Genomic DNA, 27,994 nt, shown 5'->3' on the forward strand with positions numbered 1-27,994 from the left:
TATCATCCAGAAGGCGAGGTCAGTACAGGTGCATCAAAGTTGAGACCATCAGACTGTTAAACAGCTTCTATCTCCAGGCCATCAGACTGTTAAACAGGCATCACTAACACAGAGAGGCTGAAAAACAGCTTCTATCTCCAGACCATCAGACTGTTAAACAGCTTCTATCTCCAGACCATCAGACTGTTAAACAGCTTCTATCTCCAGACCATCAGACTGTTAAACAGCTTCTATCTCCAGGCCATCAGACTGTTAAACAGCTTCTCTCTCCAGGCCATCAGACTGGTAAACAGCTTCTATCTCCAGACCATCAGACTGGTAAACAGCTTCTATCTCCAGACCATCAGACTGTTAAACAGCTTCTATCTCCAGGCCATCAGACTGTTAAACAGCTTCTATCTCCAGGCCATCAGACTGTTAAACAGCTTCTATCTCCAGACCATCAGACTGTTAAACAGCTTCTATCTCCAGACCATCAGACTGTTAAACAGCTTCTATCTCCAGGCCATCAGACTGTTAAACAGCTTCTATCTCCAGGCCATCAGACTGATAAACAGCTTCTATCTCCAGGCCATCAGACTGTTAAACAGCTTCTATCTCCAGACCATCAGACTGTTAAACAGCTTCTATCTCCAGGCCATCAGACTGTTAAACAGCTTCTATCTCCAGACCATCAGACTGGTAAACAGCTTCTATCTCCAGGCCATCAGACTGTTAAACAGCTTCTATCTCCAGACCATCAGACTGTTAAACAGCTTCTATCTCCAGGCCATCAGACTGTTAAACAGCTTCTATCTCCAGGCCGTCAGACTGTTAAACAGCTTCTATCTCCAGGCCATCAGACTGGTAAACAGCTTCTATCTCCAGGCCATCAGACTGATAAACAGCTTCTATCTCCAGACCATCAGACTGATAAACAGCTTCTATCTCCAGGCCATCAGACTGATAAACAGCTTCTATCTCCAGACCATCAGACTGTTAAACAGCTTCTATCTCCAGACCATCAGACTGTTAAACAGCTTCTATCTCCAGGCCATCAGACTGGTAAACAGCTTCTATCTCCAGGCCATCAGACTGTTAAACAGCTTCTATCTCCAGACCATCAGACTGTTAAACAGCTTCTATCTCCAGACCATCAGACTGTTAAACAGCTTCTATCTCCAGGCCATCAGACTGGTAAACAGCTTCTATCTCCAGGCCATCAGACTGTTAAACAGCTTCTATCTCCAGACCATCAGACTGAAAAACAGCTTCTATCTCAAGGCCATCAGACTGTTAAATAGCACAGAGAGGCTGCAGCCTACATATAGACTTGACATCATTGGCCACTTTAATAAATGGAACACTAGTCACTTTAATAATGTTTACATATCATTTCTCATCTCATATGTATAAACTGTATCTCAGTCTATGCTGCTCTGACATTGTTTATCCATATATTTATATATTCCTAATTCCATTCCTTTACTTAGATTTGTGTGTATTAGGTATTTGTTGTGAAATTGTTAGATATTAATTGTTAGATATTGCTGCACTGTGGGAACTAGAAGGACAAGCATTTCACTACACCTGCAATAACATCTGCTGAACACCGGTATGTGACCAACAACATTTGATTTATTACGAAGGTAATTTGTGTCAAATTTACTTTTCCCCTCATTCACCCCACCTCTTTACATTGCTTATGCATATTCAGTGGCCTGACTGCGTCCAGACTGTGTCAAAGGCCCATCCTGGTAGATCTGAACCTAATGCAGCTTGGAGTGATCAGATGACAGAAGTCACATTTAGGTGCCAGGTGTAACTGAGGCTGTAGATGCTACATATCCATTACTTTGAGTGTTGTATATAATATGACTAAATGTGTTTCTGTGTTGCAGGGGCAGTCAGAAATGGAACAGCAAGGCCACAGAACATGACATAAGCAGAGCTGTGGGAGACCACCTCAAGCCCCTGGTAGAGCCGGGGGTGGTGTTTACCACTCCACCACGCCTTCAGCAGGCTGGAAAAGTGGGATTGATACAGTTTTTCATACTAAGGTGGACCAAGAGTTTGTTGATTGGTCAGTCATTGGGTTAATTTGTTTTACAATATGTTCAAATCAAATCAAGCTTTATTTATACAGCACATTTCAGACATGGATGGAACACAATGGCTTCACAGGAAAAAACTATGAAAATAATCAGAAATATTTAGTACACAAATATGAGGATAAAAAACAATAACTGAAAGACTAATGAGCATTGTAAGGAAATGCCATTGATTAAAATATCAACAATATGATGCAATATCCAACCCAAAATATAACTTGTTTTTTAGGAGGGGCTCTGAAAGACACTATGGGGGTGTCCACTGGAAGTTGACTAGTAACAACAACTGGGACCTAAAAGACACCCACCATGAGACCCACTAAATCTGCCCAAGAGGAAAACAAAAGACATATCCACATCGAACTGAAAGACAGGAAGTAAACCAAAAAGGTGGAGCAACTAAAGGTGTTGACTCTCCACATGTATCAAGACAACTGGAGCACTGGACCAGACACTCTTAAATAGAACCTGGACCAGCTCAGGTGAAACACCTTCCCACTAACGAGATGGACAAGCCAGCACAGGTGTAACACATACTGACTAACGAGGTGACACCAATCAGTGCGTCCTACGTGCTAACGAGCTAGACGTGCTAACGAGCTAGACGGGCTAACGAGCTAGACGGGCTGACGAGCTAGACGTGCTAACGGGCTAAAGTTCAACCTCAAAACATAAATGGAAAAACCAAAGCCTGTAACACCTTCCCCCTTAAGACAACAAATATATCCTATATTTTTGTTGGACAAGTTTGCTTACCACCAACAGAAAACAACTTCCATTTCACATTATAATCAACTACAATGCTTCACCTTCTACAATATAAACATGGTGTCTACTGGCTGTCAACAATTAAAAACAAGAAAAAACACGTATTTCTAAATAATAATATACAATAGGATTATTTTTTAATTTTTATTCTTTATAGAATCCGAAAAATCACTAGCTTCTAGAACTCTCGTCCACTTTTCATTTAACCTTTATTTAATTAGGCAAGTCAGTTAAGAACAAATTCTTATCGACAATGACGGCCTAGGAACAGTGGGTCCAACATATTTTTACCATGTCAGCTCGGGGATTCGATCCAGCAACTTTTTGGTTACTGGCTCAATGCTCTAACCACTAGGCTACTTGGAAGTACGTTGAAATTAAGTTGTTTTCAAGTAATTTAACTACAACCGAACGAATATAGGACATCGGGCATAGGCTTCTTTTCAAAGACATTTTGCTAGATGGGATAGCCCCAATGTCAAAACACAATTTTCAATAACAAATACGCAGAAACAGTTTGTGATATATTGAAAAACTAAACATATAATATGCTATATACACAAACATCTGCCACAATAATCATATTACTTGTATTTTTTTGACAAGTAGCAATAAATCACTGATATCGTCAGGGGGGAAATCAGGTTGTACTGTTGTTGAAACTAACACAAATAAAAAACATGGAAATGGGAGATATATTTTACCTCACTGGTTAGAGGACAACCTGCAGAAGACAGTCAGCTATATTTTGGAATGATGCATTTAAATTTAGGGATCGCTAAACAAAGGAATGCAACACTTATTTGTCATCACTCATCGATTTCATGTTGAAATCAATTGTGCGAGAGGAGGGAGATGAGGTTGCACGTCCTGTTAAAACTAACAGCTCAAAAACCACACGGAATCTGGGAATAATGTGTACATCACTGGTTAGAGGACAACATGTAGAAAACAGCTAGCTACCTTTTGAAGTGTTGCATTTTGATTAAAGTGGGTCACCAATATGGTAAGTGTAACACAACTCTTTTTGTGTTAGTCACTTTTTGTTAAATCTCATAAATAGTAACTCTTCCATTTCAGAGCCTGGATTTTCCCCCTGAGGCTAATATCCATATCATGTTGAAATCAATAGAACAGGGGACAAACGTTTAGGGTTCTACATTGTGACATCATTAAAATACTCCTTCTACAATGTTAAAACATTCTACATTGTGACATCATTTCATTGATATCATGAAACAACTCCATGTATTTTCTGATGTTTGATCAGAGGTCTTTTATCTGTGAATCTCTTGTCACACTGATCACAGCTATAAGATTTCTCTCCTGTGTGTGTTCTCTGGTGTTGAGTCAGAGTGCTAGATGTAGTAAAACTCTTCCCACAATGACCACAGCTATAAGGTTTCTCTCCTGTGTGTGTTCTCTGGTGTTGAGTCAGAGTGCTAGATGTAGTAAAACTCTTCCCACATTGACCACAGCTATAAGGTTTCTCTCCTGTGTGTGTTCTCTGGTGTGATACCAGATGGCCAGATCGACCAAAACTCTTCCCACATTGACCACATATATAAGGTTTCTCTCCTGTGTGTGTTCTCTGGTGTAGAGTCAGAGAGCCAGATCGACCAAAACTCTTCCCACATTGATCACACCTATAAGGTTTCTCTCCTGTGTGTATTCTCTGGTGTAGAGTCAGAGAACCAGATTGACTAAAACTCTTCCCACATTGATCACAGCTATAAGATTTCTCTCCTGTGTGTATTCTCTGGTGTAGAGTCAGACTGCGAGATGCAGCAAAACTCTTCCCACATTGACCACAGCTATAACATTTCTCTCCTGTGTGTGTTCTCTGGTGTTGAGTCAGAGTGCTAGATGTAGTAAAACTCTTCCCACATTGACCACAGCTATAAGGTTTCTCTCCTGTGTGTGTTCTCTGGTGTGATACCAGATGGCCAGATTGACCAAAACACTTCCCACATTGACCACAGCTATATGGTTTCTCTCCTGTGTGTGTTCTCTGGTGTAGAGTCAGAGTGCCAAATGTAGTAAAACTCTTCCCACATTGATCACAGCTATAAGATTTCTCTCCTGTGTGTATTCTCTGGTGTAGAGTCAGAGAGTCAGATCGACCAAAACTCTTCCCACATTGATCACAGCTATAAGGTCTCTCTCCTGTGTGTGTTCTCTGATGAATTTTAATGCCTGATGAGGTGAATCTCTTCCCACAGTCAGAGCAGCAGTGAGTTCTCTTCCCTGTGGGTCTCTGCAGGTGTTTCTTGAGGTGTTCTGATCTGGAGAGACTCTTCTCTGCCTCGTCAGCATCATGAGGTTGTTGAGGCTCCCCAGAGGATCCACGATAGTTAAGTATCTCTCCTGTGTGAACAACAAAGTCAGACAGATGGTTAAAGGCCCACAACAGCGGTAATCCACTGTAAAAGGTGATGCCAACAGCGGAGCCATGATGTTGGACAACAATTGACGTCTGTAATGAATGTTAAAATTATTTGATATTTGCCTTAAAATGAGCAAGAATAGTCATATTTTGTCTTGTTTTCACATTCGTAGTAACATCAATGATTGTAGGCTAGAAATAAGTTATTCATGTTGTTGAAACTCTAAGCAGTGTGCCAGGCGACTTTTGGTCTCCAATATAGGCCCCTTTCTGTGTTTGCTAAAATTGCGGGACGAGGGCAATTTGATTGCAGAAACTCCTCCCTGCTAATGAGGAAACCACTATTTATGGATGTACTATATCTGCCTGGAGCAAAAATGGTGAGCAAAGATTTTAGTTTTTCACAATGTATTCTGAATGTGAATGGGGGAAAACTCAGGGGAGTAACCTCCATTTCCAGGTTGCTTATGAGTTCATTTCACACTACCTTGGATTATAATTGTAAGGATATTTTTGAATGTCCTGTTTAATAAAATGTTTGCTAAAGCATTAAGAATTATGTGTAATTATTGAAGAACTGCGTTAATGACAGTATCCATTTGGGTGTTGTCAATAAAGTTAAGATTTTATTTATTTATTTAACCAGGTAGGCCAGTTGAGAACAAGTTCTCATTTACAACTGCGACCTGGCCAAGATAAAGCATAGCAGTGCGACACAAACAACACAGAGTTACAAGTGGGATAAACAAACGTACAGTCAATAACACGACAGAAAAATCTATATACAGTGTGTGCAAATGGATTAAGGAGGTAAGGCAATAAATAGGCCATAGTAGCAGAGTAATTACAATTTAGCAAATTAACCTCTATGGGCTAGGCGGGACGAATTCGTCCCACCTACGTAACAGCCACTTGAAGCCTGTGGCGCGATTTTCAAAACCTTAAAAATCCTATTACTTCAATTTCTCAAACAAATGACTATTTTACAGCTATTTAAAGACAAGACTCTCGTTAATCTAACCACACTGTCCGATTTCAAAAAGGCTTTACAACGAAAGCAAAACATTAGATTATGTCAGCAGAGTACCAAGCCAGAAATAATCAGACACCCATTTTTCAAGCTAGCATATAATGTCACAAAAACCCAGAAGACAGCTAAATGCAGTACTAACCTTTGATGATCTTCATCAGATGACAACCCTAGGACATTATGTTATACAATACATGCATGTTTTGTTCAATCAAGTTCATATTTATATCAAAAACCAGCTTTTTACATTAGCATGTGACGTTCAGAACTAGCATACCCCCCGCAAACTTCCGGAGGAATTCGCTAATATTTTACTAAATTACTCACGATAAACGTTCACAAAAAGCATAACAATTATTTTCAGAATTATAGATACAGACCTCCTCTATGCACTCGATATGTCCGATTTTAAAATAGCTTTTTGGTGAAAGCACATTTTGCAATACTCTAAGTACATAGCCCAGGCATCACGGGCTAGCTATTTAGACACCCGGCAAGTTTAGCACTCACCATAATCATATTTACTATTATAAAAGTTTGATTACATTTTGTTGTCTTCGTCAGAATGCACACCCAGGACTGCTACTTCAATAACAAATGTTGGTTTGGTCCAAAATAATCCATCGTTATATCCGAATAGCGGCGTTTTGTTTGTGCGTCCCAGACACTATCTGAAATGGTAAATCAGGGTCGCGCGCATGGCGCAATTCGTGACAAAAAAAATCTAAATATTCCATTACCGTACTTCGAAGCATGTCAACCGCTGTTTAAAATCCATTTTTATGCAATTTTTCTCGTAAAAAAGCGATAATATTCCGACCGGGAATGTCCATTTAGCTAAACTGAGGAAAGTAAACAAAGCTTTCGGTCGACGCGGGCACGCGCCTGAGTCTCACAGTACTGTAACCAGCCACTACCCAAACGCGCTACTTTGTTTCAGCCAGAGCCTGCAAAGCCACGATTCAGCTTTTTGCCGCCTTCTGAGACCCTATGGCAGCCGTAGGAAGTGTCACGGGACAGCTAAGATCCTCACTCTTCAATAAACAGAGACAAGAAGAACGACACCTTGTCAGACAGGCCACTTCCTGCCTGAAACCTTGTCAGGTTTTTGCCTGCCAAATGAGTTCTGTTATATTCACAGACACCATTCAAACAGTTTTAGAAACTTTAGGGTGTTTTCTATCCATATGTAATAAGTATATGCATATTCTAGTTACTGGGTAGGAGTGGTAACCAGATTAAATCGGGTACGTTTTTTATCCAGCCGTGTCAATACTGCCCCCTATCCTAAACAGGTTAACACTGGAGTGATAGATGTGCAGATGATGTGCAAGTAGAGTTACTGGGGTGCAAAAGAGCAAAAAAAGTATATAAAAACATGGGGATGAGGTAGGCAGTTGGATGGGCTATTTACAGATGGGCTGTGTACAGCTGCAGCAATCGGTAAGCTGCTCAGATAGCTGATGCTTAAAGGTAGTGAGGGAGATATAAGTCTTTAAAGTCAGCGATTGTTGCAATTCCTTCCATTTTTTTACATTTTAGTCATTTAGAAGACGCTCTTATCCAGAGCGACTTACAGTAGTGAATGCATACATTTTTTTCCTGTTCCAGTGATTGGCAGCAGAGGACTGGAAGGAAAGTCGGCCAAAGGAGGTGTTGGCTTTGGGGATGACCAGTGAGATATACCTCCTGGAGCGCATGCTATGGGTGGGTGTTGCTATGGTGACCAGTGAGCTGAGTTAAGGCGGCCTAGCAAAGACTTGTAGATGACCTGGAGCCAGTGGGTTTTGCGACGAATATGTAGCGAGGGCCAGTCGACGAGAGCATACTGTTCGCAGTGGTGGGTGCTATATGGGGATTGGTGACAAAACGGATGGCACTGTGATAGACTGCATCCAGTTTGCTGAGTAGAGTGTTGGAGGCTATTTTGAAAATGACATCGCCGAAGTCAAGGATTTATAAGATAGTCAGTTTTACGAGGGTATGTTTGGCAGTGTGAGTGAAGGAGGCTTTGTTTGCGAAATAGGAAGCCAATTCTAGATTTAATTTTGGATTGGAGATGCTTAATATTTTAATATGAGTCTGGAAGGAGAGTTTACCAGACACTTAGAATATGTGGACAACAACAAATACCTAAGTCAGAATCGTCCAGAGTAGTGATGCTAGTCAGGCGGCGGGTGCAGAGAAGATTGGTTGAAGAGCATGCATTTAATTTTACTAGCAATTAAGAGCAGTTGGTGGCCACAGAAGGAGTTTGGTATTGCATTGAATGGCATTGAAGCTCATTTGGAGGTTTGTTAATCTGTTATGGATAGGGGGCAGTATTTTCACGGCCGGATAAAAATGTTACCCGATTTAATCTGGTTATCACTCCTGCCCAGAAACTAGAATATGCATATAATTGTTAGCTTTGGATAGAAAACTACCTAAAGTTTCTAAAACTGTTTGAATGGTGTCTGAGAGTATAACAGAACTCATATGGCAGGCCAAAACCTGAGAAGATTCTATACAGGAAGTGCCCTCTGACCATTTCTTGGCCTTCTATAGCCTCTTTATCGAAAACAGAGGATCTCTGCTGTAACGTGACATTTTCTAAGGCTCCCATAGGCTCTCAGAAGGCGCCAGAATGTTGAATGATGACTCTGTAGTCCCTGGGCTAAAAACAGTAGCGCATTTGGATAGTGGTCGATCTGAGAACAATGACACGGGTGCGCGCATGCACGTGAAGACACCATTTCTTCTGTCAGTCTTTGAACGAAAACAATGTCTCCCGGTCGGAATATTATCGCTATTTTACGAGAAAAATCGCATAAAAATTGATTTTAAACAGTGTTTGACATGCTTCGAAGTGCAGTAATGGAATATTTTGAAATCTTTTGTCACGATACGCGCCAGCGCATCACCCTTCGGATAGTGTCTTGAACTCAAGAACAAAACGCCGCTATTTGGATATAACTATGGATTATTTGGAACCAAAACAACATTGGGTGTAAAGTACAAGTCCTGGGAGTGCATTCTGACAAAGAACAGCAAAGGTAATCCAATTTTTCTTATAGTAAATCTCAGTTTGGTGAGTGCCAAAATTGGTAGGTGTCAAAATAGCTAGCCTGTGATGGCCGGGCTATCTACTCAGAATATTGCAAAATGTGCTTTCACCGAAAAGCGGACACCGCGATTGCATAAAGGAGTTCTGTATCTATAAATCTTAAAATAATTGTTATGTTTTTTGTGAACGTTTATCGTGAGTAATTTAGTAAATTCACCGGTAGTTTTCGGTGGGTATGCTAGTTCTGAAAGTCACATGCTAATGTAAAAAGCTGGTTTTTGATATAAATATGAACTTGATTGAACAAAACATGCATGTATTGTATAACATAATGTCCTAGGAGTGTCATCTGATGAAGATCATCAAAGGTTAGTGCTGCATTTAGCTGTGGTTTTGGTTTTTGTGACATTATATGCTAGCTTGAAAAATGGGTGTCTGATTATTTCTGGCTGGGTACTCTCCTGACAATCTAATGTTTTGCTTTCGCTGTAAAGCCTTTTTGAAATCGGACAATGTGGTTAGATTAACGAGTCTTGTCTTTAACCTCTCTAGGCTAGGCGGTACGAATTCGTCCCACCTACGTAACAGCCACTGCTATCCTGTGGCGCGATTTTCAAAACCTTAAAAATCCTATTACTTCAATTTCTCAAACATATTACTATTTTACAGCCATTTAAAGATAAGACTCTCGTTAATCTAACCACACTGTCCGATTTCAAAAAGGCTTTACAACGAAAGCAAAACATTAGATTATGTCAGCAGAGTACCAAGCCAGAAATAATCAGACACCCATTTTTCAAGCCAGCATATAATGTCACCAAAACCCAGAAGACAGCTAAATGCAGCACTCACCTTTGATGATCTTCATCAGATGACAACCCTAGGACATTATGTTATACAATACATGCATGTTTTGTTCAATCAAGTTCATATTTATATCAAAAAACAGCTTTTTACATTAGCATGTGACGTTCAGAACTAGCATACCCCCCGCAAACTTCCGGGGAATTCGCTAACATTTTACTAAATTACTCACGATAAACGTTCACAAAAAGCATAACAATTATTTTAAGAATTATAGATACAGACCTCCTCTATGCACTCGATATGTCCGATTTTAAAATAGCTTTTTGGTGAAAGCACATTTTGCTATATTCTAAGTACATAGCCCAGGCATCACGGGCTCGCTATTTAGACACCCGGCAAGTTTAGCACTCACCATAATCATATTTACTATTATAAAAGTTTCATTACCTTTTGTTGTCTTCGTCAGAATACACACCCAGGACTGCTACTTCAATAACAAATGTTGGTTTGGTCCAAAATAATCCATCGTTATATCCGAATAGCGGCGTTTTGTTCGTGCGTTCCAGACACTATCCGAAATAGTAAAGAAGTGTCACGCGCATGGCGCAATTCGTGACAATAAAATTCTAAGTATTCCATTACCGTACTTCGAAGCATGTCAACCGCTGTTTAAAATCAATTTTTACGACATTTTTCTCGTAGAAAAGCGATAATATTCCGACAGGGAATCTCCTTTTCGGCAAACAGAGGAAAAAATCCCAAAGGCGGGGGCGGTCGGGGTCACGCGCATAAGCCAGTGTCTCTTGATCGGCCACTTGAGAAAGGCGATAATGTGTTTCAGCCTGGGGCTGGAATGACGACATTCTGTTTTTTCCCGGGCTCTGAGCGCCTATGGACGACGTGGGAAGTGTCACGTTAGAGCAGAGATCCTTAGTAAATGATAGAGATGGAAAAGAAGTTCAACAAATGGTCAGACAGGCCACTTCCTGTAAAGGAATCTCTCAGGTTTTGACCTGCCATTTCAGTTCTGTTATACTCACAGACACCATTCAAACAGTTTTAGAAAATGTAGGGTGTTTTCTATCCATATGTAATAAGTATATGCATATTCTAGTTACTGGGTAGGAGTGGTAACCAGATTAAATCGGGTATGTTTTTTATCCAGCCGTGTCAATGCTGCCCCCTAGCCCTAACAGGTTAAAATGGTGTAAAATAATCATATGTTTGAGAAATTTAAGTTATAGCATTTTTGAGGTATTTGTATTTCACGACACGCGATTCCACTGGCTGTTGACCTCGCCTAGACAGGTTAACCTCTCTCGGGTATGTGGGACGAATCGTCCCACCTAGTCAACAGCCAGTGGAATCGAGTGGCGCGAAATACGAAAAACCTTAAAAATGCTATTACTTCAATTTCTCAAACATATGACTTTATGTGATTCATATGATGTATGTCGTGACAAAAAAAAATCAAAATATTCCATTACGCTGTTTAAAATCAATTTTTATGCTATTTTTCTCGTAAAATAGCGATAATATTCCAACCGGGCGTAGTTGTTTTCGGTCAAAGGCTGAAAGAAAAACATGGCCACTTCTCGGGGCCGCGCATCTCCTGTCTCTGAGCCACCAGCCTGACCCCTCACAAACAGCACTCCTGTACCTAGCCCAGAGACAGCAGAGATCTCATTCCACTTTCTGGCACCTTCAGAGAGCCTATGGGAGCCTTAGAAATTGTCACGTTACAGCAGAGATCCTGTATTTTCGACAGAGATGCTACAGAAGCACAAGAAATGGTCAGAGAGGGCACTTCCTGTATGAAATCTTCTCATGTTTTGGCCTGCCATATGAGTTCTGTTATACTCACAGACACCATTCAAACAGTTTTATAAACTTTAGAGTGTTTGCTATCCAAATCTACTAATTATATGCATATTCTCGTTTCTGGAAAAGAGCAGTAACCAGTTTAAATCGGGTACGTTTTTTATCCGGCCGTGAAAATACTGCCCCCTACCCTAGAGAGGTTAACACAGTGTCCAAAGAAGGGCCAGATGTATACAGAATGGTGTCGTCTGAGTAGAGGTGGATCAAGGAATCACCCGCAGCAAGAGCAACATCGTTGGTATATACAGAGAAAAGAGCCGGTCCGAGAATTGAACCCTGTGGTACCCCCACAGAGACTGCCAGAGGTCCGGACAACAGGCCCTCCGATTTGACACATTGAATTCTATCTAAGAAGTAGTTGGTGAACCAGGCGAGTCAGTCATTTGAGAAACCAAGACTGTTGAGTCTGCCGATAAGAATACAGTGATTGACAGAGTCGAAAGCCTTGGCCAGGTCGAAGAAGAGGGCTGTACAGTACTGTCTTTTATCGATGGCGGTTATGATATCGTTTAGTACCTTGAGTGTGGCTGAGGTGCACCCGTGTCCAGCTCGGAAACCGGATTGCACAGCGGAGAAGGTACGGTGAGATTCGAAATGGTCAGTGATCTGTTTGTTAACTTGGATGTTGATGACTTTAGAAAGGCAGGGCATGATGGATATAGGTCTGTAACAGTTTGGGTCTAGAGTGTCACCCCCTTTGAAGAGGGGGATGACCGCGGAAGTGTTCCAATCTTTAGGAATCTCGGACGATACGAAAGTGAGGTTGAACAGACTAGTAATAGGGGTTGCCACAATGGCGGCGGATAATTTTATAAAGAGAGGGTCCAGATTGTCTAGCCCAGCTGATTTGTAGGGGTCCAGGTTGTCTAGTCCAGCTGATTTGTAGGGGTCCAGGTTGTCTAGCCCAGCTGATTTTTACGGGTCCAGGTTTTGCAGCTCTTTCAGAACATCAGCTATCTGAATTTGGGTGAAGGAGAAGATGGGGAGGCTTGGGGAAGTAGCTGAGGGGGGTGGGGAGCTGTTGGCCGGGGTTGGGGTAGCCAGGAGGAAAGCATGGCCAGCCGTAGAGAAATGCTAATTGAAATTCTCAATTATTGTGGAGTTATCGGTGGTGAGTGTTTCCTAGCCTCAGTGCAGTGGGCAGCTGGGAGGAGGTGCTCTTATTCTCCATGGACCTTACAGTGTCCCAAAACTTTTTGGAGTTAGAGCGACAGGATAAAAATTTCTGTTTGAAAAAGCTAGCCTTTGCTTTCCTAACTGACTGTGTGAATTGGTTCCTGACTTCCCTGAAAAGTTGCATATCGCGGGCAGTATTCAATGCTAGTGCAGTACGCCACAGGATGTTTTTGTGCTGGTCGAGGGCAGTCAGGTATGGAGTGAACCAAGGGCTATATCTGTTCTTAGTTCTACATTTTTTGAAAGGGGCATGCTTATTTAAAGCATCAGACAAGTTCAGTACATATAGTTGATTTTATTAAAACACATGGAGCGATTGGTAGAAAGAACAGATGACTCTTGGTTGACCAAGATGTATTTTAGGTGAGGACAGCACTAGAACATGATTTTGGGGCTCCCGAGTGGCACAGCGGTCTAAGACACTGCATCTCAGTGCTAGAGGCGTCACTACAGGCTGTATCACAACCGGCCGTGATTGGGAGTCCCATAGGGTGGGGCACAATTGGCCCAGCGTCGTCCGGGGTAGGCCATCATTGGAAATAAGAATTTGTTCTTAACTGACTTGCCTAGTTAAATAAAGGTTACATTTAAATAAATAAGTGTTTTTTGACAAACCGTTTTTTACAAACCCGTCAATGCTCCAAATTTGAGAAGGGTTTAAAACAAAGGTTTCAAACCAATACATGAATGTTATTGAATCTAGGTATGTTTCGCCTTTAATGTAATGACATGAAAAAAATTGGCTGAATATTATACAATGACTTATCAACAGCTGTAATAATTTGACCTGCACAGGAAATCTACACTGGTAATTCTATAATATACTATATAGCCTAGAAACCTGGTTAAACTATCATTATGACATCATGGATGAATTCTAGAATATACTATATAGCCTAGAAACCTGGTTAAACTATCATTATGACATCATGGATGAATTCTAGAATATACTATATAGCCTAGAAACCTGGTTAAACTATCATTATGACATCATGGATGAATTCTAGAATATACTATATAGCCTAGAAACCTGGTTAAACTATCATTATGACATCATGGATGAATTCTAGAATATACTATATATCCTAGAAACATGGTTAAACTATCATTATGACATCATGGATGAATTCTAGAATATACTATATATCCTAGAAACATGGTTAAACTATCATTATGACATCATGGATGAATTCTAGAATATACTATATAGCCTAGAAACCTGGTTAAACTATCATTATGACATCATGGATGAATTCTAGAATATACTATATAGCCTAGAAACCTGCTTAAACTATCATTATGACATCATGGATGGCCAGTCTTTGTATTCATAGTGTAGTGAATTCAGGGGATAGCCTGAAGGTTGCTACAATAGCTTTCTCTATGAATTTGAGAGTGATTACATTTCTCCATCCCTCAGCTGTTTACCAAACCACGTCTCTGAGCAGCCATTTTGTTGCTGTTTAAAAAACCCACACATCAATCAACCAAATCTGCAGTTCAAACACTGTTTTGGTAATAAGATGATGGGGCTGGAGAAATGTAACTACTTTCAAACTCATAGACTGACCTATGGATGCAAGGACTGGCAATCCATGATATCAACATCATAGTTTTAACCATGTTGAGGCTATACAGTGTTGATTTACATTATTTCTAGACGTTGGCGTAAAAAAAGCTTATTTGTGGTTATGATGGGGAACAACAGTTGAACTAAGCTCATGAGACATGTGTTATATTCTTCAAGAATCAATGGCTATAAATAACTAATATAAAAGTCACAATATGGATGTAGCTATTGCAGATTTCCCCTTTAACACCACACATCAGTTCAACAACTGCAGAGTTTGTACCTCTGTATTTAAGACAGTACTTACTAGTGTTAATCAGGGAACGGTTTCTCAAACCCATGTTATGGCTAAGTTCACCGTTAGAACCATTGGACGCCTTAAGTTGCGTTTGGGAAACCGGGCCCAGATGTCCAGTTTCCTCCTCTATCGACGTAACAGTCATCTCCCCCTCTTCCTCTTTCACTCCATAAACTGCATCCTCCTCTTCTTTTACTGTAACATCCTCCTCCTCTTTCACTCTGAACGCGTATTTTTCTTCTTTCACAGTAACGGCCTCACCCTCTACTTCTTGTTTTACTGTGATATTCTCTTCTTTAGCAGGAGGAGAGTAACTCAGTGACCGCATGGTCGGGGATGTTAGCTAGCTAGGCTAATGCTAACTTAACCAGCCCACTAGCTGAATAATAACAACAACACCGTAAATATGAAATGAAATCGGATAACTAACTAGACCACAGAAGTGGGTTTAAAACACAGAGGCTAATATACACTAACGTGTCTAAAGAGCTTTATTGGTTCGGCTATTTTGTCTAGCAAGCTACCGTGGTGTCTGACTAACTGTTGCTGCTGTTGTAAGAAGCGTTCCGTCCACTACATTATACGTCACACCAACAGCATCGCCTGAAATTCCCATACCGCCATCTGCTGACTGGAGTGGGTAACGCAGTTGAGTAAAATGTTAATTTTGTCAGACAAAAAGTTAAAGGGTAGGAATAAGGGACATCGCTGGTCATAAAATATTCATTACTTTCTTCAGCAATACTAGGAGAGAGGGGTACCCCTACACAGAACTGAACTGGATCTAAGATGGCGGACAGAAATACTAGGAGAGAGGGATACCCCTACACAGAACTGAACTGGATCAAAGATGGCGGACAGAAACACTAGGAGAGAGGGGTACCCCTACACAGAACTGAACTGGATCAAAGATGGCGGACAGAAATACTAGGAGAGAGGGATACCCCTACACAGAACTGAACTGGATCAAAGATGGAGGACAGAAATACTAGGAGAGAGGCGTAACCCTACACAGAACTGAACTGGATCAAAGATGGCGGACAGAAACACTAGGAGAGAGGGGTACCCCTACACAGAACTGAACTGGATCAAAGATGGCGGACAGAAATACTAGGATGGAAGCAAATGTAAGGGATTATAACGTCATAACGAATCATGCAGAAACATGTACAGTTGACAGAAATGTTAGTTAATGTAGAGACAAACGATTATGCTTTTTCTTATCATAAAGTTTATTTACGAAAATCGCGATTTAGCCAGCTAGCTGAATAGCTAACATTAGCCAGCTAACGGACTAGCTAACATTAAACAGCTAGCTGACTAGCTAACATTAACCAGCTAGCTGAATAGCTAACATTAACCAGCTAGCTGACTAGCTAACATTAGCCAGCTAGCTGACTAGCTAACATTAACCACCTAGCTGACTAGCTAACAATAACCAGCTAGCTGACTAGCTAACATTAACCAACTAGCTGACTAGCTAACATTAGCCAGCTAGCTGACTAGCATTATGGGTGTTGTGACATGAGTATGTAATTGTCATTCTGGTTGTTTTAGGGACTCCTGAAACAACCAGCAAACCAGGCTGTTGTTTTGTGAAACAGTGAATGTATAGAATCTAGCCAGCTGAAGAATTTACTGAAAATTGAATGTACAATTGTGTTAGCTTGCCTTGCTGATATTTGCCATGCAGATAGATGAAATAACGTAGCTAGCTATGTTCTTGCTTATTGTGCAGTGGATGATTAAAATACCTGTATGCCTATGGATGTGTAGCTAGCTATCTAGCCGATCTGTGTATGGACCCAAACGTTTGGTATACATATTAGTTCAGAACCTATGAACCTCAGCTATCATAGCCAGTTGTATCAACTTCAAAACAGCCTGAATGACATTAATGAAGCCTATGGATTGAGTAGAATATAATATAACTTTGTGCCAAGGATGCAAGTCGTATATACATGTAGTTATTACCATGCATGAGATCCCCACATTGTAGCCTGTACATTTAATATATTCACTGATCATGTACTCTACCTTGGCAAATAAAGGTGCAGTTTAGGTATGAATGTCTTTGAGATTATTTTTCAGTCATATCCAATACCAGGAGTATCAAATTCCAGTCTTTGAATGACGCTGTGTCTGCATGTATGTATTACAATTATACACTTCAACAGTGTTTACCAATCTTGGTCCTGGGACATCAATGGTTACACATTGTAACTAATAGACAAGAAACATGATTTAACTAGTTAATTCATATATACAGAAATATCATGTTAAAAAACAGAACACTACACTTCCTATGCATCATGTAAATACTCTAACACTGGTTCATCTCAACATCTAATGCCCTTCATCTGCATTGATCTGATAAACACAGGATAGGTGGAGTATTTCATCACATTACACTTCATTTCAACCAGTAGAGAATGTGAAACACTTTATTGAAAAGCTCATTATCCAAGTGTTATAAATACAAGTTTAATCTGTACTTCAATGCACATCTGTTGTGCATTATAAAAACAGAGGAAGAAAGAGGAGGTGGTGAGAGAGGTGTAAAAGACAGAAAGGGAAAGAGGTAAGCACATAGGAGCAGGGAAGGCAGCACATGATTAATGAATCACAGTGCTACATAAATATTCTCTCAGTTCATCATAATTACATAGTGTCTCTAGTCGGCCCAAAGGTTCTTAAAAGCAGGTGAGGTGGCGATGATGGGACTGGGGGTTGGCATCCTCTCACATCAAAACATACCTGCAGACAAGAGACAGATGGAGAGAGAGAGCATGTTTAAACCTTGTGTTTATATTTTTTATTCTAACATTGTTAGTCATCAATCAGGAGGTGAAATGCAAAACTGACCTGGGATCATTAACTCGGTGACTACTGCATTTCTATCTGTATTTCAATGTAAAGCATCTCTTTAATAATACTTCCTGTATAATATAAACTGACCTGGGATCATTAACTCTGGGACTACTGCATCTCTATCTGTATTTCAATGTAAAGCATCTCTTTAATAATACTTCCTGTATAATATAAACTGACCTGGGATCATTAACTCTGGGACTACTGCATCTCTATCTGTATTTCAATGTAAAGCATCTCTTTAATAATACTTCCTGTATAATATAAACTGACCTTGGATCATTAACTCTGGGACTACTGCATCTCTATCTGTAATTCAATGTAAAGCATCTCTTTAATAATACTTCCTGTTGACCTGACCAAGTGACCTCTCACCTCTGATCATGCTGTGCCCTCTATGTAGCCAGTTCAGATGCAGGAGGGGTTCGTCGACACAGCTGATATAACCTAGAGGATTTAGGGAGAAGAGGAGAGAGGGATGAAGTGAAGGAGAGAGACTGTTATTGAGAAAATAAGGTAGTTAAAGCGACAGTGTTCAACAGGAATCTGTGTGTGGCCTCACCTGGTGTCCACACCACACTAAGTGGCTGCAGAGTACTTTATGCTGAAAAACATGAATGGACACATGAGGACAAACAATACAGCGTAGTTATAGAAATAATGAAGTGTCTTACTATTCTCCATGGTTGGCCCTCTTGCCTATTCTTTGAAGGTGGAAGGAGCCACAGTTATACACCTGAGCCTGTTTACTGCACAACACAATCCATCAATCAGATTGATACATGAGTGTGTAGGTGTGGGTTATAGGGTGTCTAATTGTTCTACATTTTTTCAATATGGGTGATTTAAAATAGTCTGTTTTGTTTTTGCACAGACATCACACCCTTACCTACACAGCACCCTCACCTGAGAAGTAGAAATCAAAGGGAGAGAAACTGTGAATTGAATAACTGCAGTTGACATAGCTCAGTAAATGGAAGAATACTCTTATTGCAATGTGAATGGCTCTTAAAAGAGCCTTTGGTTGTGCATAGTGACGTCTAGGGTGTTGTCAGGGAACAGCACCCTCTTTGAAGAAGTAGGAGGTGAAGATCTCCTGCACACGGATTGCCTCTCTTGCTGCGTTGTTGGACCCCATCATCCTGAATTCCTCCAGGAGGCAGTCCCAGATGGCCCTGGTCACCCAACCTTGCAGTACACGGTAACTGTAGGCAATCGTTTTGAAGGAATCTCCAGTTACAAGGTATCTGTAGGAATATGGAAGACAATGTAATTATTAGACTTTTACATCACCAGGTCATTGTGGATTACTAAAGTATAATATCCCTGATAACAAATCATGATAACATTGGATTGATAGATGCATGGGCACACATATGTACATGTGTAGCATGTGACAATAACAGGATCATATCAAGGATGGCATCACAAATGAATATATAAATACCACTTGAAGCTTGATGATGAGTTTGAATCATTTGAATCAGCTGTGCAGTGTGAAGGCAAAAACAAAAATGTGCCCCTCTGAGTCCCCAGGACTGAGAACCACTGCTCTTCATTGGGACCTCTTCATATGTAGACTGGCTTTCATAGAGCTCTTTATCTGAGGACAGAAAACCTCACAAGAAAGACTTCATTATAGTCAAATTACACCACACTGAATATTATGTTACTATTATCTCCGTCCTCACTTCTAGGGACAGGAACTACACAAAAGTACCTGCCCTATCCAGAATAGCCTCCTCTCTCACTGACAGTTGGGGTTGCTATCCTTTCACCCTCCTCCATGGCTGTTAGCTAGCTACCTACAAATAAATGCATGTGGAGTTTGTTTTTTACAGTGATAAATACATCAAGATAGCTAGCTAAAATGAAGTTAGGTAGCTGGTGATATTTAATTATATCTATACAGAATGTGATATTTAATTCTATCTAGCTATCTATCTATACAGAATGTGTAGTTGGCTAGATAGCTAGCTCATTTAGCAGCTCATTTGAGTTAGCCTGCACTGCAGCTAGTTAGCTAATAATACATCGTTGTTTTTTTACATTTTCAAAATCTATTTACTTACTTGAATAGGTTCTCCCAGCCATGTGGACAACTGGAAACAGGGCAGCAAAGTTTGTCACCAGAGCGTTTTAGAGGATATTACTATTGAACTATGTACCCATTTAATAACCAGACCTTCATACAAACTTGCTCTGCTGAATTCTTGACGGAGTCACAATGGGCGGCCTAAGAGGCATCTAGTCCATCTGCTGACTGGACGCAGTTCAGTAAAATGTACATTTTATCTTCAGACAACAAGTTAAAGGGGTCAAATACTTATTTCACTCATTAAAATGCAAATCAATTTATAACATTTTTGACATGCGTTTTTCAGGATTTTTTGTTGTTGTTATTCTGTCTCTCACTGTTCAAATAAACCATTAAAATGATAGACTGATCATTTCTTTGTCAGTGAAAGTGTAAGTGGGCAAACGTACAAAATCAGCAGGGGATCAAATACTTTTCCCCCCCACTGTATCTCAGTCTATGCTGCTCTAGTAGTACTATACTAGTTAATAAATGGAACACTAGTCACTTTAATAATGTTTACATATCATTTCTCATCTCATATGTATAAACTGTATCTCAGTCTATGCTGCTCTGACATTGTTTATCCATATATTTATATATTCCTAATTCCATTCCTTTACTTAGATTTGTGTGTATTAGGTATTTGTTGTGAAATTGTTAGATATTAATTGTTAGATATTACTGCACTGTGGGAACTAGAAGGACAAGCATTTCACTACACCTGCAATAACATCTGCTGAACACCTGTATGTGACCAACAACATTTGATTTATTATGAAGGTAATTTGTGTCAAATTTACTTTTCCCCTCATTCACCCCACCTCTTTACATTGCTTATGCATATTCAGTGGCCTGACTGCGTCCAGACTATGTCAAAGGCCCATCCTGGTAGATCTGAACCTAATGCAGCTTGGAGTGATCAGATGACAGAAGTCACATTTAGGTGCCAGGTGTAACTGAGGCTGTAGATGCTCCATATCCATTACTTTGAGTGTTGTATATAATATGACTAAATGTGTTTCTGTGTTGCAGGGACAGTCAGAAATGGAACCGCAAGGCCACAGAACATGACATAAGCAGAGCTGTGGGAGACCACCTCAAGCCCCTGGTAGAGCCGGGGGTGGTGTTTACCACTCCACCACGCCTTCAGCAGGCTGGAAAAGTGGGATTGATACAGTTTTTCATACTAAGGTGGACCAAGAGTTTGTTGATTGGTCAGTCATTGGGTTAATTTGTTTTACAATATGTTCAAATCAAAACAAGCTTTATTTATACAGCACATGTCAGACATGGATGCAACACAATGGCTTCACAGGAAAAAACTATGAAAATAATCAGAAATATTTAGTACACAAATATGAGGATAAAAAACAATAATAACAACTGAAAGACTAATGAGCATTGTAAGGAAATGCCATTGATTAAAATATCAACAATATGATGCAATATCCAACCCAAAATATAACTTGTTTTTTAGGAGGGGCTCTGAAAGACACTATGGGGGTGTCCACTGGAAGTTGACTAGTAACAACAACTGGGACCTAAAAGACACCCACCATGAGACCCACTAAATCTGCCCAAGAAGAGGAAAACAAAAGAAAAACCCACACCAAACTTAAAGACAGGAAGCAAACCAAAAAGGTGGAGCAACTAAAGGTGTTGACTCTCCACATGTATCAAGACAACTGGAGCACTGGGCCAGACACTCTTAAATAGAACCTGAACCAGCTCAGGTGAAACACCTTCCCACTAACGAGATGGACAAGCCAGCACAGGTGTAACACATACTGACTAACGAGGTGACACCAATCAGTGCGTCCTACGTGCTAACGCGCTAGACGTGCTAACGCGCTAGACGTGCTAACGCGCTAGACGTGCTAACGCGCTAGACGTGCTAACGGGCTAGACGTGCTAACGGGCTAGACGTGCTAACGAGCTAGACGTGCTAAAGTTCAACCTCAAAACATAAATGGAAAAACCAAAGCCTGTAGCACCTTCCCCCTTAAGACAACAAATATATCCTACATTTTTGTTGGACAAGTTTGCTAACCACCAACAGAAAACAACTTCCATTTTCTCATTATAATCAAATACAATGCTTCACCTTCTACAATATAAACATGGTGTGTACTGGCTGTAAACTATGAAAAAAATCATTTAATTGAAAAAAAATTCTAAATACATTTTTCTACAATGTAATTTTTTGCTTCTAGAACTCTCGTCCCCTTGAAACGAGCCCAAACAAAACTAATCTCCAAAACGGAAAAACGTGCAGTCAAAATAAATTGTGATCCATGGTTTAAGCACTGGTTAAATGGAGAACACAAGTCTTTTTGACTGCCCACCCTTGAGACAGCCACGTTGTCCTTACCACAGACATGTCTGATTTCAAGAGGAAACTCCTGCATTATCCGTAGTACCTTTCCACCTCACTGCAGAACTTCTCTCGCTTTTCAGGGTTCACTAGATAGGCATGTTGTTGGATCGGGGCCCAGTCCCCAATGTCATGCTCTAGTACATTTGGGTTGGCACATCTGAGAATGAACCCTGATATTCTAAAAGCAGGGCAACAATGTCAATACAATTGTACCAAAAAATTGTCAGTTGGTTAAATAAATAATTATCATTACTAAATGTTTCATGAAATGTAAATATGAAATATTTGGTTGCATAGTCTTATTTTCGAAGTCTTTTCAATTACATGTTGCTAGACGGGATATCCCCGATGTCAAAACACAGTTTTAATGTGTCCAAATCAATAACCAATATGCAGAAACAGTTTGTGATATATTGAAAACCTAAACATAACATGTGCTATATACACAAACATCTGCCACAATAATCATATTACTCCTTCTAAAATAGGGGGAAATTAGGGGGGAAATCAGGTTGTACATGATGTTGAAACTAACAACTAAAATAAACACATGGAAATGGAGATATATTTCACCTCACTGGTTAGAGGACAACCTGCAGAAGACAGTCAGCTACATTTTGGAGTGAAACATTTAAATGTAGGGGTCGCTAAACAAAGGAACACAACACTTATTCATCGATATCATGCTAAAATCATTTGTGTGACAGGAGGGAGATGAAGTTGCACGTCCTGTTAAAACGAACAGCTCAAAAACCACATGGAATCTGGGAATAATGTGTACATCCCTGGTTAGAGGACAACTTGTAGAAAACAGCTAGCTACATTTTGAAGTGTTGCATTTTGATTCAAGTGGGTCACCAACGTGGTAAGTGTAACAACTCTTCTTTTTGTTAGTCACTTTTAGTTAAATCTCATAAATAGTAACTCTTCCATTTCAGAGCCTGGATTTTCCCCCTGAGGCTAATATCCATATCATGTTGAAATCAATAGAACAGGGGACAAACGTTTAGGGTTCTACATTGTGACATCACTAAAATACTCCTACTACAATGTTAAAACATTCTACATTGTGACATCATTAAAATACTCCTACTACAATGTTAAAACATTCTACATTGTGACATTAATTCATTGATATCATGAAACAACCCCTTCATGTATTTTCTGATGTTTGATCAGAGATCTTTTACTAGAGTATCTCTGGTCACAGCTATAAGATTTCTCTCCTGTGTGTGTTCTCTGGTGTATAGTCATCTGGCTAGATGTACTAAAACTCTTCCCACTTTGATCACAGTTATAAGATTTCTCTCCTGTGTGTGTTCTCTGGTGTAAAGTCAGCTGGCCAGATGAAACAAAACTCTTCCCACATTGATCACAGCTATAAGGTTTCTCTCCTGTGTGTGTTCTCTGATGTTGAGTCAGATTGCTAGATGTAGTAAAACTCTTGCCACATTGACCACAGCTATAAGGTTTCTCTCCTGTGTGTGTTCTCTTGTGTAGATTCAGAGAGCCAGATGTAGTAAAACTCTTCCCACATTGATCACAGCTATAAGATTTCTCTCCTGTGTGTGTTCTCTGGTGTAAAGTCAGCACTCCAGATCCACCATAACTCTTCCCACATTGATCACAGCTATAAGATTTCTCTCCTGTGTGTATTCTCTGGTGTGATACCAGATGGCCAGATCGATCAAAACTCTTCCCACATTGATCACAGTTATAAGATTTCTCTCCTGTGTGTGTTCTCTGGTGTACAGTCAGAGAGCTAGATATAGTAAAACTCTTCCCACATTGATCACAGCTGAAAGATTTCTCTCCTGTGTGTGTTCTCTGATGCATTTTAATGCCTGATGAGGTGAATCTCTTCCCACACTCAGAGCAGCAGTGAGTTATCTTCCCTGTGCATCTCTGCAGGTGTTTCTTGAAGTGTTCTGATCTGGAGAGACTCTTCTCTGCCTCGTCAGCATCATGAGGTTGTTGAGGCTCCCCAGAGGATCCACGATAGTGAAGTATCTCTCCTGTGTGAACAACAAAGTCAGACAGATGATTTAAAGGCCCACAACAGCAGAAATCCACTGTAAAAGGTGATACCAACAGCGTAGCCATGATGTTATACAACAATTGACGTCTGTAATGAATGTTAAAATTATTTGACAATTGTCTTAAAATGAGCAAGAATAGTCATATTTTGTCTTGTTTTCACATTAGTAGTAACATCTAAGATTGTAGGCTAGAAATACGTTATTCATGTTGTTGAAACTCTAAGCAGTGTGCCAGGCGACTTTTGGTCTCCAATATATTTGGTCTCCTTTCTGTGTTTGCTAAAATTGCGGCACGAGGGCAATTTGATTGCAGAAACTCCTCCCTGCTAATGAGGAAACCGATAGTTACGGATGTACTATATCTGCCTGGAGCAAAAATGGTGAGCAAAGATTTTAGTTTTTCACAATGTATTCTGAATGTGAATGGGGGAAACTCAGGGGAGTAACCTCCATTTCCAGGTTGATGATGAGTTCATTTCACACTACTTTGGATTATAATTGTAAGGCTCGTTTGAATGTCCTGTTTAATATAATGTTTGCTACAGTATTATGAATTATGTGTAATTATTGAAGAACCGCGTTAATGACAGTATCCATTTGGGTGTTGTCAATAAAGTTCAGATTTTATTTATTTATTTAACCAGGTGGGCCAGTTGAGAACAAGTTCTCATTTACAACTGCGACCTGGCCAAGATAAAGCCAAGGAGTTGGGACAAAAACAACAGAGTTACACATTAATAAACAAACGTACAGTCAATAACACAATAGAAAATCTATATACAGTTGTGCAAATGGAGTACGGAGGCAAGGCAATAAATAGACCATAGAAGCAGAGTAATTACAATTTAACAAATTAACACTGGAGTGATAGATGTGCAGATGATGTGTAAGTAGAAATACTGGTGTGCAAAAGAGCAAAAAAAAGTATATAAAAACATGGGGATGAGGTAGGCAGTTGGATGGGCTATTTACAGATGGGCTGTGTACAGCTGCAGCGATCGGTAAGCTGCTCAGATAGCTGATGCTTAAAGGTAATGAGGTAGATAGATATAAGTCTCCAACTTCAGACATTTTTGCAATTTGTTCCAGTGATTGGCAGCAGAGAACTGGAAGGAAAGTCGGCCAAAGTAGGTGTTGGCTTTGGGGATGACCAGTGAGATATACCTCCTGGAGTGCGTGCTATGGGTGGGTGTTGCTATGGTGACCAGTGAGCTGAGATAAGGTGGCCTAGCAAAGACTTGTAGATGACCTGGAGTCAGTGGGTTTGGCGACGAATATGTAGCGAGGGCCAGCCGACGAGAGCATACAGGTCCCAGTGGTGGGTGCTACATGGAGATTGGTGACAAAATGGATGGCACTGTGATAGACTGCATCCAGTTTGCTGAGTAGAGTGTTGGAGGCTATTTTGAAAATGACATCGCCGAAGTCAAGGATCGGTAGGATAGTCAGTTTTACGAGGGTATGTTTGGCAGCGTGAGTGAAAGATGCTTTGTTGCGAAATAGGAAGCCGATTCTAGATTACATTTTGGATTGGAAATGCTTAATATTAGCCTGGAAGGAGAGTTTACAGTCTAGCCAGACACCTAGGTATTTATAGTTGTCCACATATTCTAAGTCAGAAACGTCCAGAGTAGTTATGCATTGAATGGCATTGAAGCTCGTCTGGAGATTTGTTAACACAATGTCCAGAGAAGGGCCAGATGTATGCAGAATGGTGTCGTCTGCGTAGGGGTGGATCAGGGAATCACCCGCAGCAAGAGCAACATCTTTGATATATACAGAGAAAAGTGTCGGCCCGAAAATTGAACCCTGTGGTACCCCCATAGAGACTTGGCATTGAAGCTCGTTTAGAGGAGAGTTAACTTCTTTGGGATAGGGGGCAGTATTTTGACATCCGGATGAAAAGCGTGCCCGTAGTAAACTGCCTGCTACTCAGGCCCAGAATGTAGGATATGCATATTATTAGTAGATTTGGATAGAAAACACTCTGAAGTTTCCAGAACTGTTTGAATGATGTCTGTGAGTATAACAGAACTCATATGGCAGGCAAAAACCTGAGAAAAATCCAACCAGGAAGTGTGGAAATCTGAGGTTTGTGGTTTTTCAAGTGATTGCCTATCCACTATACAGTGTCTTTGGGGTCATTTTGCACTTCCTAAGGCTTCCACTAGATGTCAACAGTCTTTAAAACGTTGTTTCATGCTTCTACTGTGAATGAGGAGAGAATCAGAGATCTTGGAATAAGATGACTGAAAAAAATGACATGAGCTCAGTGGTGTGCGCACCCATGAGACTTAGCTCTGTACCCGTGAGAGTTACAGTGTCTTTGGGGTCATTTTGCACTTCCTAAGGCTTCCACTAGATGTCAACAGTCTTTAGAACGTTGTTTCAGGCTTCTACTGTGAATGGGGAGAGAATAAGAGCTGATTTAGTCAGGTGTCTGGCCGTTGGCCATTATTTTTGTTACGCGCGCAGCCATGAGCACGAGCTCAGTTCTCTTTCCTTTATGAAGACAAAGGACTTGTCCGGTTGGAATATTATGGAAGATTTATGATAAAAAACATCCTAAAGATTGATTCTATACATCGTTTGACATGTTTCTACGAACTGTAATATAACTTTTTTGACTTTTCGTCTGAACTTACTGCGCGAGCACAGTGCATTTGGATTACTCGACCGAACGCGCAAACAAAAAGGAGGTATTTGGACATATATATGGACTTTATCGAAACAGATTAACATTTATTGTGGAACTGGGATTCCTGGGAGTGCATTCCGATGAAGATCATCAAAGGTAAGTGAATATTTATAATATTATTTCTGAGTTTTATTGACTCCACAAAATGGCGGGTTTGGTTTCCTGACTGAACGCTGTACTCAGATTATTGCAAAGTGTGTTTTCTTGTAAAGTTTTTTTGAAATCTGACACAGCAGTTGCATTAAGGAGAAGTATATCTATAATTCTTTGAATAACAGTTGTATATTTTGTCAACGTTTATGATGAGTATTTCTGTAAATTCATGTGCTCATTCACCGGAAGTTTTGGGAGGCAAAACATTTCTGAACATTACACGCCAATGTAAAATGGGGTTTTTGGATATAAATATGAACTTTATCGAGCAAAACACACATGTATTGTGTAACATAAACTCCTATGAGTGCCATCTGATGAAGATCATCAAAGGTTAGTGATTAATTTTAGCTGTATTTCTGTTTTTTTGTGACGCCTCTCCTTGCTTGGAAAATGGCTGTGTTTTTTCTTGTCTAGGTGCTGTCCTAACAATCTAATGCTATGCTTTCGCCGTAAAGCCTTTTTTGAAATCGGACAATGTGGTTCGATTAACGAGAAGTTTATCTTTAAAATGGTGTAAAATAGTTGTACGTTTGAATTATGAGATTTTTTTTGTTTTGAACTTGGCGCCCTGCTATTTCACTGGCTGTTGGTGATTGGGACGGTAGTGTCCTACCTGCCCAAGAGAGTTTAATTAATTTAACTGTAACTACATACTTAATGAGTATATACTACATACTATTAGTTAATTGTAGTATACTGTAACTACATACTTAATGAGTAT

The 27,994-nt window shown here is 40.2% G+C and overlaps 2 protein-coding genes across 2 annotated transcripts in view; both read right to left on the minus strand.

Annotated features, from left to right (window-relative positions):
- The window catches only part of LOC145875995 (uncharacterized), a 459,138-nt gene that overhangs the window by 281,133 nt on the left and 150,011 nt on the right, over window positions 1-27,994 (minus strand). The window lies entirely within an intron of this gene.
- LOC145875992 (uncharacterized) lies at window positions 4,006-15,668 on the minus strand. The gene is made up of 2 exons (XM_082971763.1): window positions 15,644-15,668; window positions 4,006-5,225 (listed from the first exon to the last, which is right to left on the minus strand). Exons 1-2 carry the CDS (start codon window positions 15,666-15,668, stop codon window positions 4,090-4,092), a joined length of 1,161 nt encoding a protein of 386 aa, XP_082827889.1. The 3' UTR covers window positions 4,006-4,089.

Source organism: Salmo salar, unplaced genomic scaffold (assembly GCF_965601325.2).
Source record: "Salmo salar unplaced genomic scaffold, fSalSal1 ptg000414l, whole genome shotgun sequence".
NCBI classification, from domain to species: domain Eukaryota; kingdom Metazoa; phylum Chordata; class Actinopteri; order Salmoniformes; family Salmonidae; genus Salmo; species Salmo salar.

What these genes read in the sequence shown, in the direction of transcription:
- LOC145875992 (XM_082971763.1), bottom strand. Translation starts at nt 15,668, where the DNA reads ATGGGAATTTCAGGCGATGCTGTTG. An exon ending in AATTTCAGGCGATGCTGTTG is followed by an intron (nt 5,226 to 15,643) that starts GTGTGACGTATA and finishes TTGTTCACACAG; the next exon opens with GAGAGATACTTAACTATCGT.